General features: G+C 36.5%; 1 protein-coding gene across 3 annotated transcripts in view; it reads left to right on the forward strand.

The window, feature by feature from the left end:
• LY75 (lymphocyte antigen 75) overlaps nt 1-16,506 on the forward strand; it is a 119,909-nt gene that overhangs the window by 66,412 nt on the left and 36,991 nt on the right. For all 3 annotated transcript variants that reach the window (XM_069577406.1, XM_069577404.1, XM_069577405.1), the window contains exons 26-33: nt 1,177-1,342; nt 2,774-2,941; nt 4,142-4,258; nt 6,068-6,262; nt 8,537-8,763; nt 10,281-10,449; nt 12,646-12,795; nt 15,211-15,333. In XM_069577406.1, coding sequence (XP_069433507.1) covers nt 1,177-1,342; nt 2,774-2,941; nt 4,142-4,258; nt 6,068-6,262; nt 8,537-8,763; nt 10,281-10,449; nt 12,646-12,795; nt 15,211-15,333 — 1,315 coding nt within the window. The remainder of the gene's footprint in view (nt 1-1,176; nt 1,343-2,773; nt 2,942-4,141; nt 4,259-6,067; nt 6,263-8,536; nt 8,764-10,280; nt 10,450-12,645; nt 12,796-15,210; nt 15,334-16,506) is intronic.

Raw genomic sequence — 16,506 nt, forward strand, 5'->3', positions numbered from 1 at the left:
GTTCCACTTAAGCCAGTAATGCCAAATTGCCATGGGCCTCAGGAAAGCATGCCTCAGTGGGTCAGTGTGTAAGGCCTGGTACCCTGGCAGCACCACAGGAGAGCTCAGGCAGGCCTGTACTTCGCAACCCATCACCTGAACATCTGTAGCTACCTTGAAAGCCTCTCTCAAGACAGGTGGTCATGGTTTTGTCAGGATAGATGTTCACAGATTTCTAGCGCACAATAGAATGTACTGAATAAGGCAGTTTCTTTTCGAAGACAAGTGTGAAAAGAGTGGTGTGAGATCCACAGGGCCTGAGAGTTTAAAAGGGAACTAACACCCATGTAGCTCTTATTGTGTACCAGCTAGCCACTGATTTATGTGTCTTACATGTTACCCCATTGATTCTAACCCATGAGATTAAGTGTCACATCCATTTAATAGAAGAGGGGGTGGAAATGTGGCAAGGTAATATTGCAATCAAAAGCTGACAAATGACTGAACCAGAATTCGAAACTAGTAGTCTTAGCTCCAAACCCATGTTCTTTCCACTACTACATATTATCTCTAAGTTAATCAGCGCTCACAGTGGTCCTCACTCCATTTTAGCTTTCTGATTTCCAGCAACCAATGGTTCTAATTATGTGTGAGGCAGCAAAGCATAATGGTTTAGACCATGGACTCCAGGGTCTAATGGCCTGGATTTGAATCCCAGCTCACTATGGTTTTACATTCTGTGTGATGGTGCATAACTTCAGTTGCCTCATCTATAAAATGGATATATGATAGTACCTGGTTGCCTCATATGGTTGTTGTGAGGATAATATAATATTTGCAAAGTACTTAAAACAATGCCTGATATGTAGTAAGTGCTTTGTAAATATGTACTAAATATAAGGTAAAATTAAAAGTCACGCTCAGTCGTGTCCAACTCTTTGTGACCCTGTGGTCTGTAGCCCATTAGGTTCCTCTGTCTATGGAATTCTCCAGGCAAGAATACTGGAGTGGATAGCCATTCCCTTCTCCAGGGGATCTTCCCTACCCGGGGATCAAACCCAGGAGTCCTGCATTGCAGGTGGATTCTTTACTGTCTGAGCCACCAGGGAAGCCCTTAGATTGACCACAAGGGTCCAAATCAAACCATAGGAATAAGAAGAAGGATTGTCACTTAAAATATATTTCTCCTCCTTCCAGGATGAACTCAATTTTGGTTGGTTAGATGGGAAACATCTTCAATTTAGTCGCTGGTCTGAAAATAATGAACAACTTGAAGACTGTGTAGTATTAGACACTGATGGATTCTGGAAAACATCGGATTGTGATAATAATCAACCAGGCGCTATTTGCTATTATTCAGGAAGTATGCTAATTTCAAGTATTTTAACTCTTTAATTGTTATCAGTCTTATGAGTAGTGGAATTCGGGGAAAATGGATTTGAAATCTTGTTTTTAAATTATAAAGCAATTATAATCTTGTCCTTTTTACAACAAAATTTATTGTGAAAATTTGTAATCAAGAATTATTGTATGTTAAATATTTTGTCATTAGCTTGTTATTTTAGATGTATTTTATCTTTATTTCTGTCAACAGATGATAGTAATTGACCTTTGAGTTTTAAGTCCTTGTTAGCCTCATTTTGTGTACCTTTTTGTTTATGTTCTTATGGAAAACTTACATCTGTGGGCATTCTTTTGCAATTCTTTTCAACACTTCACATTTGTTTTATGAGTCACTGCTAAGGTTTATTTGGTTGCAAGTAACAGTAATGAGCTCACTTCAGAGAAATTTAGATCTTCGGAGACGGGGATAGAGCTGCACCTTCTGAGGAAAATGGGTCTGTAAGCCAGAGGTCTCCTGCCTCTCTGTTCTGTCTCTCTCTGTGGATCTGCACTCTTATCTTCATATACCTTCTGCTCCTCTGCACATGGTGAAACATGGCAGCTCTGCAGCTTTCAGTTTTTGCCATAACTGGAGATGAATTGACTGTCTCTGAATCCCACTTTTCATATCTGTAGAGAGAATCTGAGAGACTCAGCTGAGTCAGATATGCAGTCTCTAGCCCAGTCAGAGGAAAGTGGTTTTACAACTTTCAGGGGCCCACATTTGTGGGTTTGTGGTTAGAAAAAAAAAGACTAATTCACAAAGGGAGTTGCTGTGAACTGGGAGAAATACTGTACTGAATGGTCTCTACCACATATTGAATCAGTTTGATTGGCTTTAAGCAGAGCATATCTCTATTTGGATCTTTTTAAATGTATAGCCTTTTCATAAAATGAAAAAAAAAGCTGAATTTAGATTTTCTAGGTGTCAGATTTTAAATTATTTCTATTTGCTTTGGTTAGAGCAATAACTTGTTTAGAACATCACATATTTCATAAATATTTCTTTAAAATTAGAGAAGATGTCAGTAACTAGAAAATTGAAGGTGAAATCCCAAAGTTATATTTAGGTACCTATTATTATGTTTGTATGGTTTCTCTGAAGTGGCCCCTTGTATTTGAAGTCTGGCAATGCAAGAAGACAGAAACTGCATTTAACCTAATAACACTTCATTATCCATATTATTCTACTCATTCTACATCGGGGAAAGAAAATTGTATTCAATAATTTCCTTCCTACAGAAAGCCAGTTAAGAGGTCACATTTTATTCAAGCATAAACAGAACAAGCATCACTAAGTTATTATTTCTTGGCTTTCTGAATATTTCCTACAAATCAGGTCTAATTACTATGAACACGATTTAATATTTGTATATGTAATTAGAATTCGTACCATTAATTATTTTTCTAGATGAGACTAAGAAAGAGGTCAAACCAGTTGACAGTTTTCAGTGTCCATCTCCTGTTCTAAGTACTCCATGGATACCATTTCAGAACTCTTGCTACAATTTCTTGATAACAGAAAATAGATACAGAGTAACAACACAAGATGAAGTTCATTCTAAATGCCAGACACTGAGTAAGTATGTTATATAGCCATTATATGTTACATTATGCTCTTAAATGAATCTCACCTGAGTATATTATAAATATTTCTAATTAGCAGTAGTAACTAGAACTCAAAAATATCCATCTCCTCATTTCTGCATTGTCAATGACAAAGTATTAAAATTTGTGTTTAGTGAAAATGGAAAGTATAGGAGTTCCTTCATTTTTAACCTATCCATTAGAGAACTAGTCTGTCTTCATGTGTATAAACAAAGTGGACTCTACTTACAAGGGGAAGAAATGACACTGAGACTAGAGAATGGGATGTTAAATCAACTTAGGCTGCGGGCAAAGAGAAAACAGGTCAGTTTGAGTGGTTGAAAGCTTAGATAAGCTGTAAAGAAGCAGCTCTGCTTAAAAGAAATACATATTGCATACTTTTAGCTCTCAAGGTTATCCAGATATTTCCTGTGAGATCCACTGAGGATTTGTGACTTTTTAACAGTGGACGCATCAACTTTGTGGAAAATTCCTATGGAAGATATCAAACCATTATTCCTCAAAGTGTGCTCTGTGGAACACTACTTTTAAGAGGTGTTCTATTAAAAAAAAAAATTCTTAGTAAAAGAACAAGGATGAGAAATGTCACACATCTTTGTTTCCTGTTAAAACATTATCAAATATACATTAGCATGTACTTTGAGAAATACTGGCATGAATGAAGTAGTTTAACTTTGGTTAACCAATGTTTGTAAAGCTCTTTTCAATGTAACTCTTTTCTGAGGAAACCCTGAGGAACACACTTTGGGAAATATTAAACTTTTAAAACCTTCCTGTAAAACAGTGATCTCTAAGGAAAAGGAAGATTTTTTACTTTTAGCCCATTCAAGAGGTTTTGTTTGTTATAGTCTTTGACATTGTATCATTAATATATGTGGATTTATACCAACTCAAAATAAGCCTTGTGAGGAAAAGCAAATCAGTGTTTCAAATCCTCTACTCAACTTCTAGTTTTCCACTATTCTATGAGACCAAATTTAAGATCAAAATGTTTGAAAACTTCTCAACCTATTCATTGTAGTACAAGATGGTTTTAATCTATATCTCTTACTTATTTTCTACTGTTGTTTGTTTTGAAGTGTATTAAACTGGGAAGTAAAAACTGCTAAATCTATCAAAAAAAGTGTTCTAAATAATTATTTCAATTATTGGCTATTTTTTTATTTACCAGATCCAAAATCACATATTCTGAGTATTCGAGATGAAAACGAGAACAACTTTGTTCTTGAGCAGCTTCTACATTACAATTACATGGCTTCATGGGTCATGTTAGGTATCACTTATGAAAGTAAGTTGTAAATCTGTTTTTTTTTTCTATATTCATAGTTCATTATGAACTACTTGTTTATCACACTGTAAAAGTATAGTTTTCAAAGTATTTATCAACATACAAAATTATAATTATGTACTTAGCATAACTTGCACAGATACCAAGACAGGTTTTGTGTCTCTGCCCTGCCACTAAAATACCTTTACCACCAAGCTTAGAGTTTAATGGTGGAAAATGATTTCCTTTTTCCACTTTCCGTCCTAGCAGTACAAAACTAACTAAAAATGACTGCACTCCCACAGGAAAGTCTAATACTTACTTTATATCTCTAGGTATATGACCTGAGTGAGAATAGAAATACACTTCTAATGTTGCATTTTTGCGTTTGTATCATTGGCTTGGGGTATACATTAGAAAAAGGAGACACATAGTCTGTCAATGGACTAGAATATTTGAGATTGTAAATGCCACAAACCCAAGATATAATTGCTATGAAACTTTTTAAAAAACACAGACTCTAATAATAGGAGAAGTAAGACCAGTTTAGAAAGATACTCATTAAGAGGTGTCCTAAAAACCATAAAGTTTTGAAATTAGGAAAAAAATCACTCTCTGGGCATAAAGCCTCAAAAACATACATTTACTCAAAGAGGGGGCTGAATGAGAGGCACAGGACAATGATAGCTAGAGGTAGGGTAGACAAAGAAGCTAAATTACTCAAATCTGGCCATTTTAAAAATAGTCTGCTCTTTGCTATCTAACCTGTCTCTTTCTAAAAATTACTCAAGATTTTCTTGCAGATGAGTCAACAAAAATTAAGCTATCAAGCAATGACTAAGACTTGGGTTGCCAGCTGAAGATAAGTTCATCATGATAGTATTTAGTTGCCCAAGTCTTTTCTCTAATGATGCTTGAATACTCAGATTTGGGGATGGGAAAAAATGGAGAGGAACTAGGTAGAAGCTTCCCAGTGAAAAAAAGTGGAAGTGTTAGTCATCAGTCCAACTATTTGCAACCCCGTGGACTGTCGCCCTCCAGGCTCCTGTGTCCATGGGGCTCTCCAGGCAAGAATTCTAGCTTTACCTGAAAGTGACTGAGGAAACAGTGATCCTGTGTGGAGCAGCAGAAACTAGGCCCAGGATATAGTTAGAAATTTCAATTGTACCCTCTGCTGTACTTTCTTAGCTATATTATCAGAAACGATCGAGGACTTCCGCGGTGGTCCAGGGATTAAGAATCTGCCTGCCAATGGAGGAGACATTCGTTTGATCCCTGGGTCGGGAAGATCCCACATGCCGTTGGGCAGCGAGGCCCGTGTGCCAAAGCTACTGAACCCATGCGCCTAGAGCCAGAGAAGCCAGTGCAAGGAGAAGCCCGTGCATAGCAATGAGAGAGTAGCCCCCATTCACCTCCCCGCAGCTAAAGAGTCAGTTCACATAAACTGTACATAGTTTAAGTCCAGTTTTCTACCACTAGTTTTATAACATGTTAACTTTTTACATAGTTATGTTAATTTTCATCACAATTAAACATATATGTAGAAAAAAATGAATATTGGATGAAGTAACAACAAAATGTTAAATTATTTCAGGATGATAGAATTGTAAGTAAATTTTAGTTTTCATATTTATAATTTGTACTTTCTATGTTAAAAATAAGCATTGTTTACTGTTAAAATTGGAAGCTGTTTTAGAGAAACACACATAAGTATACAACCTTTAGAATGTTGGGAAAAAGAAAATTTCTTGAGTTTGAGATATTAACCTCGTAACTATAATTCAAGTCTTAATTTAATCTCTAAGCATAGAAAAAAATTTTCTTTTCTAGATAATTCTCTTAGGTGGTCTGATAAGACCACGCTGTCATATACACACTGGAGATCAGGAAGACCAGCTATAAAAAATGGCAAGTTTATTGCTGGCTTGAGTACTGATGGCTTCTGGGATATTCAAACCTTTAATGTTGTTGAAGACTTACTATACTTTCACCAGCACAGCATTCTGGCTTGTAAAATTGAAATGGGTAAGTATGCTAAGGCAGAGTTTCTACTCCAGCGAAAGAGAATGTAAAGCCATTAGCTCCACTAGTGGGCATTATGCGATTGAATTTTTTGAGTAGCTCCCCTGTATTCAGTATCATGAGAAGCACTATGGAGGTTTTAGAGGAAGGAGGACACACTCCCTGTTGTCATGGTCTTGATCTCAAGGAGTAAAATGAATTCAGTTGGGAAAACAGCATTAAATGTCTATTGTTGTTTTATGTAGGTTAGTCTTAGGTTATTTAGTATGTACAGGCTTACATTTATTGAGAAATCAAAAGACACCAGTGAAAACAGATAAAATGAAAACTAAAAACCATTGAAGAGAAGAGGAAAAACTTGGTTGGGGCTTGAAGGATGGATAAAATTTCTATGCATAAGAAAGTATGTGTGGGTAGTTTTGACAGTCTAGGCTAAAAATGAATGTTTCTCAACTTTGCCTAATTCCTTAAATAAGTCTATTTTTTAATGCATATCAGGTTTAAATTTTTTACAGCTTAAAAACTGTTATTATGGCCATTCTGCTTTAAGCCCTCTGCTAAATGGAGCCCATCACAGTCACATCTAGGCCCACCTTTTCCCTTCATACTCTTGGAGAATAACTTTCGGATGTACCACTTCTATCAACAATCTCCAGGAATTCCCTACTATCAGTTATTTTGAGTTCCTGTAAGCCTCTGAGACTTTTTAGAAACCAGTGTCTCTTCTAAATTTCTAGGCTTCCTCCCAGTCTCCATTTTTCCCACCATTTTTGGTTTGGTGAAGATCTTTTCCTGTCAGGCTGATCTCTTAACTGCCCATGTACAGTGTATACCCTTTCTCACTTGTACCTTTATTTATGGGATTTTTTCCCTGCGATGATGTCTTCTACCTTCTTTCTTTTCTTTTTTAAATAAAACTTTCATTTTGGAATAGTTTTAGATTTGCAGAAAAGTTGCAGAGATTGCAGAGAGTTCCCATATATACCGTAACCTGATTTCCCTGTTGTTGACATCTGTCTTAAGTATGGGACACTTGTTACAACAAATAAACCAATATTCGTAGATGATTATTACCTAAAGTCCATATATTGTTCAGATATTCTTAGTTTTTACTTCATGTTATTTTTCTGTTCAGGAATCCATCCAGTGTACTACATTACACTTAGTCATCACGTTCGCTTAGGTTCTTCTTGGCTATGATAGTTTTTCAGATTTTTGTACTTCTCTTGGCAATTTTGAGCAGCACTGGTCATGTGATTTGTAGAATGTCCCTCAGTTTGGGTTGGCTGATCTTTTTCTCATGGTTAAACTGGGGTTATAGGTTTGGGGTTTAGGGAAAAAGCCAAAGAGGTAAAATGTCATTCTCATCACATCCTGTGAAGGATATATGCTGTCAACGTAACTTATTCTTGTCACTGTGGATTTTGACCTTGATCACCTGTGTCAAGGTAATGTTTGTTAGCTGCCTCCACTACAGAGTTGCTCTTCTTCCCACCTCCCATAGCGTACTCTTTGTAAGGAAGTTACCATACTCAGTCCTCACTGAGGGAATGGAGAGTTATTTTCTACCTTCCTGCAGTGGGGAGTACCTATATAAATAACTTGGAGTTCTACATAGGAGAGTTGTCTATTCTCTTCCATCTAAAAATTTATTTAGGCATTTATTCATATCAGTTTGGGCTCATGGTTATTTTTTTATACTTTGGGCTATAATAGACTATATTAATATTTTCCTTGAATTTTTCCAGATTTGGCTGCTGGAGCTCTTTAACATGGCTTTTGTGTCCCTTTGAAATACCCTCGTAATTGTGGTCTTGTTATTACTGTGGTTGTTTGATTGTTTTTAGTTGACTTTCTTGTTACCATATTTCTTTTTAGAACTAATTTCAGCTAACCACAATCTGGAGACCTAATTTATTAAGCAGGTTTTCTGACTCTCTTAATCCAGATGAATCTTTCCTTTCCTAGCCAGTCGCAAGTGTTCTAGTGGTTCATTGTTTTGCCCTCATTTCAGGTGCTGGTGTTTTCTGTGCCCAATTAGTATGTGAGCTCCTTAAATGAAAGACAGTGTTTGTGCCTTATTTTAATCACCAAGACAATTGTAATAGTTAAGAGCCTGTTAAATAAGCTGTGGCAATAAGATAAAGTATGTATTTGACCTTCTTATAGTCCAATTTTATTTAACTTTTGAAATGATTGTATGTCTAATATTACCCAAATTATGTATTTTAAATAATTTAAATTTAATCACTAACACTTTTAATTTAAATATTATAGTTGACTACAAGGAAGAATATAATACTACTCTGCCACAGTTTATTCCATATGAAGATGGTATTTATAATGTTATTCAAAAAAAGGTAACATGGTATGAAGCATTAAATGCATGTTCTCAAAGTGGAGGTCATTTGGCAAGTGTTCATGACCAAAATGGCCAGCTTTTTCTGGAAGATATCGTAAAGCGTGATGGATTTCCGCTATGGGTTGGGCTCTCAAGTCACGATGTAAGTCTTGTTTTGTTTTCCAGAAACTTTCCAAGTATGTTAGAGGGTCGGGAATTTGAGCATAAAATATTAACTCCAAGTATAACATCAGATTAAGTCCTGGGATTGCATTTGCATACTATAGTGCTTTCTATCTTTTCACAATGTAGAACAGATAGAAAATTGTATTTGTAGAGTACATTAGGGCAACTGGCCAGGACCGCAGCTGCCCTAGACACTGCCAAGCCATCCTAAGGACTCAGTAGATTAATATCTCAGCAACACCACTGTGACCTATTCCAGTTAGACCAATTGGAGAGCTGGTAAAAAGGGAATGGCTTGGGATCAGAAAAATCTGAGTTCCAATATGAGTGGCAGGTCTTCTATCTACATGTTGGGTGACCACAAGCAAGTTATTATACCTTTGCAAGCTTATTTCCTCATCTGTCAAATGGGGGTGATGATATTTTCCTTAATAGAGGATTATTAGCACAAAATTTGTATTGGGGTAAGAATAGATACCTGTATATATATGGCTGAGTCCCTTCATTGTTCACCTGAAACTATCACAACATTGTTAATTGACTATGCTGCTGCTGAGTCGCTTCAGTTGTGTCCGACTCTGTGCGACCCCATAGACGGCAGCCCACCAGGCTCCGCCATCCCTGGGATTCTCCAGACAAGAGCAATGGAGTGGGTTGCCATTTCCTTCTCCAGTTAATTGACTATACCCCAATACAAAATAAAAGTTTAAAAAATTATATAAGGTGCCAAGTAAAACTCTTTAACTACATCTAAAATATAGATGTAGATTTTCTCCCCACTTCCCCCTAGAAATTGACACTATTTGAAAGTAATCTTCTGTTGGTAAACATGCCTTTTGTGCCACTATTTGAATCCTATTAAGTAGTGTATATATATATATATGTACTGATAATGATATTTAGTATACAAAAAAAACAGTCTGTTGAGATTAGAACGGAGGTCTAATCTAAATAAACTAGGAAAAGTAAAAGGATGGCAAATTAGGATTTAAGAATTAAGGACAAATCAAAAGTAATCTTCCTATATGAATTTCTTGGGAACTGTTTTTCTCTTCCAGCCCCTTGGTGCTTGATAACTTCTGTAATATGAAAAAAATCAAGCCAGGGACACAAACCACAAAGCTATAAAACATAAAAAACAATATTTAGAGTAATATGAGGGGTTGTAAACCTGTAATTGTGACAAGTGGAAGCCATTTCCATGTCATATAATTTCTAGTGTTATATAAACTCATCCTTAAAAAAAGAAATCTAGAGATAGAGTGTAGTAAAATCTATCTCTAAAATCCTATTTAAATTATATGCCAGAGCAATGTCTCAAATCAGTGCATCAAAAGTAAATCCCTGGTTTTACAAATATGTTCAGATCTATAATACTTATAAGCAAATAATTAACACTGCATTCCTATATTTCTTAAAGTATGCATGTTCATCTCAATGTTCTTTTGAAGTCATACATATGAATTCAGATTATGACTATTATTCTTAATACAGGGAAGTGAATCAAGTTTTGAATGGTCTGATGGCAGTGCCTTTGACTATATTCCATGGAAAGATAAAAAATCTGCTGGAAATTGTGTTGTCTTGGATCCAAAAGGAATTTGGAAGCATGAAAGCTGCAACTCTGTTAAGGATGGTGCTATTTGTTATAAACCTACAGAATGTAAGACTTGATTTCAAATAGCTGTATATTTACTAAAACATGACATTTGTTTTATGTACCTGATTAAGTATGCAAAATAATTTTTATAGATATTAAATAAGGTTTATTAATAAATCCTGCAAAATAATTTTGATACTTTGTGAAGAGAAACAAATATGATACGCCCATTCAAGGAATTTGTTCTCAAAGACTTTCAATTGTTCTGTTACTCAGTGAGTTTTACTCTAGAATTTGTGAATTTTAATTTCACTTAGCAGTGTTTTTCAAAGAGTGAGATTCTCCTTTTTGAAAAAGGGTTCCACAGGATATAGATTTGAGAAAAATCTTAGGTGATTTACCATATTAATGGCTCTGAAAGTTTTTATAGAAAAGAATCTCTAGTAAAGAAATGTTTTCTGTAACTAAACATTTTCCAAATATTTCTACTATAGAAAGTAGAATGGTGAATGCTGCAGGGAAGAAAGAATGAGGTGTTATTATTTAATTGGAGCAGAATTTCAGTTTTGCAAGATGAAACAGTTTCCAGGTGGATGGTGGTGATGATTGCTTGATAATGTGAATATACTTCATGCCATTGAACTATACAGTGAAAAAATAGTTACAATGGTAAATTTTACATAATGTATATTTTATCCCCTTTCAAACAAAATGGAATCTTCTTTACAGGAATATAACAAACTTACCACAAGGCTGGCCCTTGCAGGGAAAAAAAAAATGTGAGAATTGAAAGCAAAACTCCCTAAAGAACAGTAAGGAAAGAAAATATATGCCGTCTAAGACAGGCCATTTGCAGCTTTGACTAGAAACAAATAGGCTTTGAAGATAAGGCATTTCGATATGTTCCCAGCAGATGAAGAATTGTTTTTAAAGCCAACCCATTCATAAAAGTCCGCTTATCCTAGCCATGCGTTGGTAGCCAGTGTTCAGCACGTTTTGAATCTAAAGAAACAACACGCACCATTGCCTGTGCAGTGATAGAGTAGTCAGCAGTGTACTTTTTGTCAGAGATGCTGTTTTCCCAGTATGATAGAATCAAGCACTTGTTAGTAGCATCTTCCTCCACCACAGCCTTACAAAGAGCTGTCACAAGTCTTACAGACTTCGCAGGTTAACTTTTAGATGACTTTTGGTCATCTGCAGCTAGGAAACTTACCCAGGAGTAGTCAGTTTTCAAACTGAAGGAAGACTTAGACCCCAAACTAGTGGCATTAGTGAAAAGTGTGGAGGCAGAAGCCAATCAAATAGCTAGATTTCAAAAAAAGATTGAGCCCTAGTGGAGAAACAGGATTGAGACGCAAAATAAGGAATGGAGAACCATTCTGAAGTCTCTCAGTGGAGAAGAAAAGGGCAGTAGCCATTCTTCTGGAATCACAGGGATCATAAATGAGAAGAAATCTACCAAACTGCAATGAGGAACAAAAGCAGGAAAGCCTTCAGTGACTGAAGGGCATGCAGCCCATGCGTAATGCGCAGAGAACAATGGTGTGGGTATGCCACTGGCCGTACCAGATCAGGTATTTGGTTCAGATAATCTGTTACCCGCTCAGCAGGACGTTGGCAATTTACTTTCCAGTTCTCATACTCTCTTCAGTTGGAATTAACAATGGTGTTAAGGGGGACAGGCTTCATTACACAGGCTTCTTGTGTTATACAGAACGACTGAAAATTAAACAGTTTACATGGAAACCAGGGGAATTGTTCAGAGCTTAGAAGCCACACCTGCTTTTTTTTTTTTTTGGCTTGAGACAGATTTTTTAGTGCTGATCTGTTGTGCTTTGTAAGCAAGTTACCAAGTTTTCAATGTGGGTATGATTTTTTCATGGCAAGGGAAAAGTAGGTCTTTGTGATCAATACAAAAAGGAATCCAAAGAAAGAAAGAATTTTAATTGTTACTTCAAATTTGTTACAGGCCTACCCAGCCTTGTCTTTTCTTCTCGATTCTGTCTTTCCAGTTGTTTCTACTTTAGTCTAAATTCATCTTAGAGAGTTAAGTACTTTCCTCTGTATTCTCAGTTTTAAAAATGGTTTTCCAAAAAGCCAATGAGATTGCTGTCTCAGAGTGTGGGCTGTAGCCCTCTCTGGTGTGTATTGAAGTTGAGTGCCTCTTACTTACAGAAACCATGGTGTCAATGAGATTTTAAAAGCCAGTCATGTTTTTCTGTGTGTTTTCACAGTTATGTCTAACATTTTTTACAGCTAAAGAGGTGTCCTCTTATACTTACTCATCAAGATGTCCAGGAGTAAAAGGGAACAAGTCCCAGTGGATTCAGTACAGGGACCACTGTTACACGTCCGACCAGGCATTGCACAGTTTCTCAGAAGCCAGACAGTTTTGCTCAGAGCTTGGTGAGTTAGAATGTGTTGATTTTCTTTTCTCAATAATTTAGTCATTAGGATTTTTCTTAAGGAAACCTTTTAAAGTAAATAGTATGTTTTTGAAAATCTTTGTGAAGCACTCACTAATTATAATAGCATTATAACCTAATTGCCCAGTGGTACAGAAATGGTTAAATATTTTATTATATATGAACTCAATGGAATATTGGAACAGCCATTAAAAATGATCAATATAAGAATAAGTAGATGGTATATAAAAGTAAGTGGGAAGAAATAGAATAAAAAATTGCTAAATAAACTATTATGTGAAAATACTGACAAATGAAACCATTTTAAATATAGCTAGATATGCTCAGATGAAAGGATTAAGAAGCAGATTTTTTGTAAAGTTGATTAAGCAGTAAATACAAAAGTGTAGATTTTTCATTAGTCATTAACAAGTAAGTTTAACCTGACCAGGGTAACAAAGCCCAAGAAGCATGGGTTGTTCATTCTGCAAAATGGACCCATGGCCCACATCTCTGAACACTATAGGGGACAGGACTTTTAATCTTCAGATTTAACTAAAATGAAAGATTCTCTCCCATGAGAATCTTAGACAGTAGCCAAACTGTGAAATAACTTCTAGGGAGACCACCTAGAGTATTTCAAAGACCTGCATCCTTGGGTAGCAATTTAGGCAGATGACATTTATCTTATTTATTTTACTACCTTGTGGAGACACTTCACTGATTTAAAAATCTCCTTGTTATTGCTTAACTACGTGATGGAAACTTTTATGTGAGATTAGTATTATAAAAGGTAAAGTACCTGAACACTGTGGTGATCCGTAGAGGAGAAAATGCTTTCCTTTGCCCTTCTTTTAGTACTTTACACCACAAAAGACATGCTTTAGTTCAAGAATGGATAAGCTGGTTTGGATTGAAGACTATTTGATTCCATTTTGGATTAGTTTCCAAGTCCAGGTACTATTTTATTTCTATCCCTTGCCTGATGCTGGTGAAAGTACTGTTACCTCTGTGGGTTTAAGGCAACCTGTCAAACTTGAGGAATACTCACTCATTCAATTGCATACTGTATTTTGGACAATATACAATGGCATGACCATATATTAGTTCAGTTCAGTTCAGTCGCTCAGTCGTGTCCGATTCTGCGACCCCATGAATCAAAGGACGCCAGGCCCCCATGTCCATCACCAACTCCCAGAGTTCACCAAAACTCATGTGCATCGAGTCGATGATGCCATCCAGCCATCTCATCCTCTGTTATCCCCTTCTCCTCCTGCCCCCATACCTTCCCAGCATCAGGGTCTTTTCCAGTGAGTCAACTCTTTGCATGAGGTGGCCAAAGTATTGGAGTTTCAGCCTCAGCATCAGTCCTTCCAAAGAACACCCAGAACTGATCTCCTTTAGGATGGACTGGTTGGATCTCCTTGCAGTCCAAGGGACTCTCAAGAGTCTTCTCCAACACCACAGTTCAAAAGCATCAGTTCTTTGGCACTCAGCTTTCTTCACAGTCCAACTCTCACATCCATACTTGACCACTGGAAAAACCATAGCCTTGACTAGATGGACCTTTGTTGGCAAAGTAATATCTCTGCTTTTTAATATGCTGTCTAGGTTGGTCATAACTTTCCTTCCGAGGAGTAAGCATCTAATTTCATGGCTGCAATCACCATCTGCAGTGACTTTAGAGCCCCCCAAAACAAAGTCTGACACTGTTTCCACTGTTTCCCCATCTATTTCCCATGAAGTGATGGGACCAGATGCCTAAAATCATGACCATGTATACTTATGTATAAAATAATACTAAAAGGAAGGCTAATGCTCTCCAACATCTCAAATCTATTCACTTTTATTTTCATTTTAGCAGAAGCACATTTAAAGTTAACTTATTATACAGAACTGGTTGTTGAGGAGGGAGTGTTGAAAATCTACAGGGGAACACAGATTTCTGCCATCACATACCCCACTTCTTATGACTAGCTGTTCATACAGGGAGATCTCACTGGTTAAGTAGTTCTATGGCCCAGAAATATTACCATGTAAACATTTTGAGGAGACATAAGATATGTATATACACAAAGTTTCAGTCTAGAAATATTTCTAACATTTTTGGAAGCTATTAACACTATACTTTTGTGTATTAATGCTATACACTCTGTCAAGTTTGAATATCTTCATGATCTTAATCTTGATGTTGTTCTATGACTAAGTTGTGTCCAACTCTTTGCAATTCCATGGACTAAAGCACACCAGGCTTCCCTGTCCTTCACTGTCTCCCAGAGTTTGCTCAAATTCATGTCCATTGAGTCAGTGATGCCATCCAACTTTCTCATCCTCTGTTGTCCCCTTCTCTTCCTGCCCTCAATCTTCCCTAGTTGCCATAAAGCTAATTGACTTAGGGTTTGTTTTCCTTCCACAGCCCATTCTGCAACTATCGTTACTATAAAGGATGAAGATGAGAATAAATTTGTGAGCAGACTAATGAGGGAAAATAATAACATTACCATGAGAGTTTGGCTTGGATTATCTCAACTTTCTGCTGGTAAATATCTGTGTGTAGAGTGTGCAAAGAGAGTTCTAACTTGTCCTGAATGCCAAGTCAGCCTCACTAAAGAATGTCAAGCGGTGGCTAGCTCAGACGCTTCTTGGTGATGAATAAGCTAGGTCTGCTGGTTTAGAGGCTTATAAATTCCTGATGAATAAACGAATGACTTATTAGTAATGATGGAAACACTAATGAAATAGAAAATCAGGTTAAATCAACTGGACTTGTTTTAGAGGCATAAGATACTTGGGTCAACAGGATCTTCCTTCTCGTACGGCAGTATCTGTGTCCCTTGTGTGTCCCACCAGGAACCCATTGCTGGCTGTCCATGGTATTCTAGTGTCTATCACCTGGTAGCGAATTCAGAAAGTTCTCTTCTTCTTGTTTCCTTCCCTCTTGAAACATTTTTACTTTTTTTTGGTAACCATAGAGTGAAAGTAAGTCTTAATGGTGATTTTTTTTTATATTACCTTAGTAAAATTGCAGAGATTTGGTTCAAAAAGATTTGTGGAAGAATTTTTCAATAAGGAATAATAGATTGTTTCCATGCACTTAGAATTGATAAAGAATGAATTAAAAGTACACATTTGATAGAATAATAGAAAGTTGGCTTCACATTTTATGCAAATTTGAATTCTAAATAATTGTGAATAAATGTGAATTCCAAAATATTAAATATGTGTCAAGAAGTGAATGAATTCTAAGTTGGCCATCTAAGGGAAGTATAAGTTGTGTTTATACTCTCACCACAAGGTGGTGCTCCATCAGCTGGGAACCAGAAGGGGAATCATGGTGGGGAGGACTTCTTGGACCTTGCAGGCCTCTTCCTCTCCCACCAGCACGTTGTGAATGACTTTTAATGGGGGGAAGTCATGGGTGGGAAGCAAGGGACAATGGATACAGATCTTTAGAAATCTGCCCATCACACAATAAATATGCATGCATTATGTACTTCATTTATCACACCTATACTCTAAGTAAGTGCTGTCTAATAGAACTTTCTATAAAGATGAAATTTTTCCTGTCTGTGCTGTCCAGTGTGGTGGTCACTAACCATATGTGGCTGTTGAACACTTGAAATATGTCAAGTGCAACTGATGGGCTGATTTTAATATTTTCACCTTTAATAAATTTCATTTTAAAAATAGTGGCACAGTACAGTTTTAAATA

Source organism: Ovis canadensis, chromosome 2, assembly GCF_042477335.2.
Source record: "Ovis canadensis isolate MfBH-ARS-UI-01 breed Bighorn chromosome 2, ARS-UI_OviCan_v2, whole genome shotgun sequence".
Taxonomy (NCBI): Eukaryota; Metazoa; Chordata; class Mammalia; order Artiodactyla; family Bovidae; genus Ovis; species Ovis canadensis.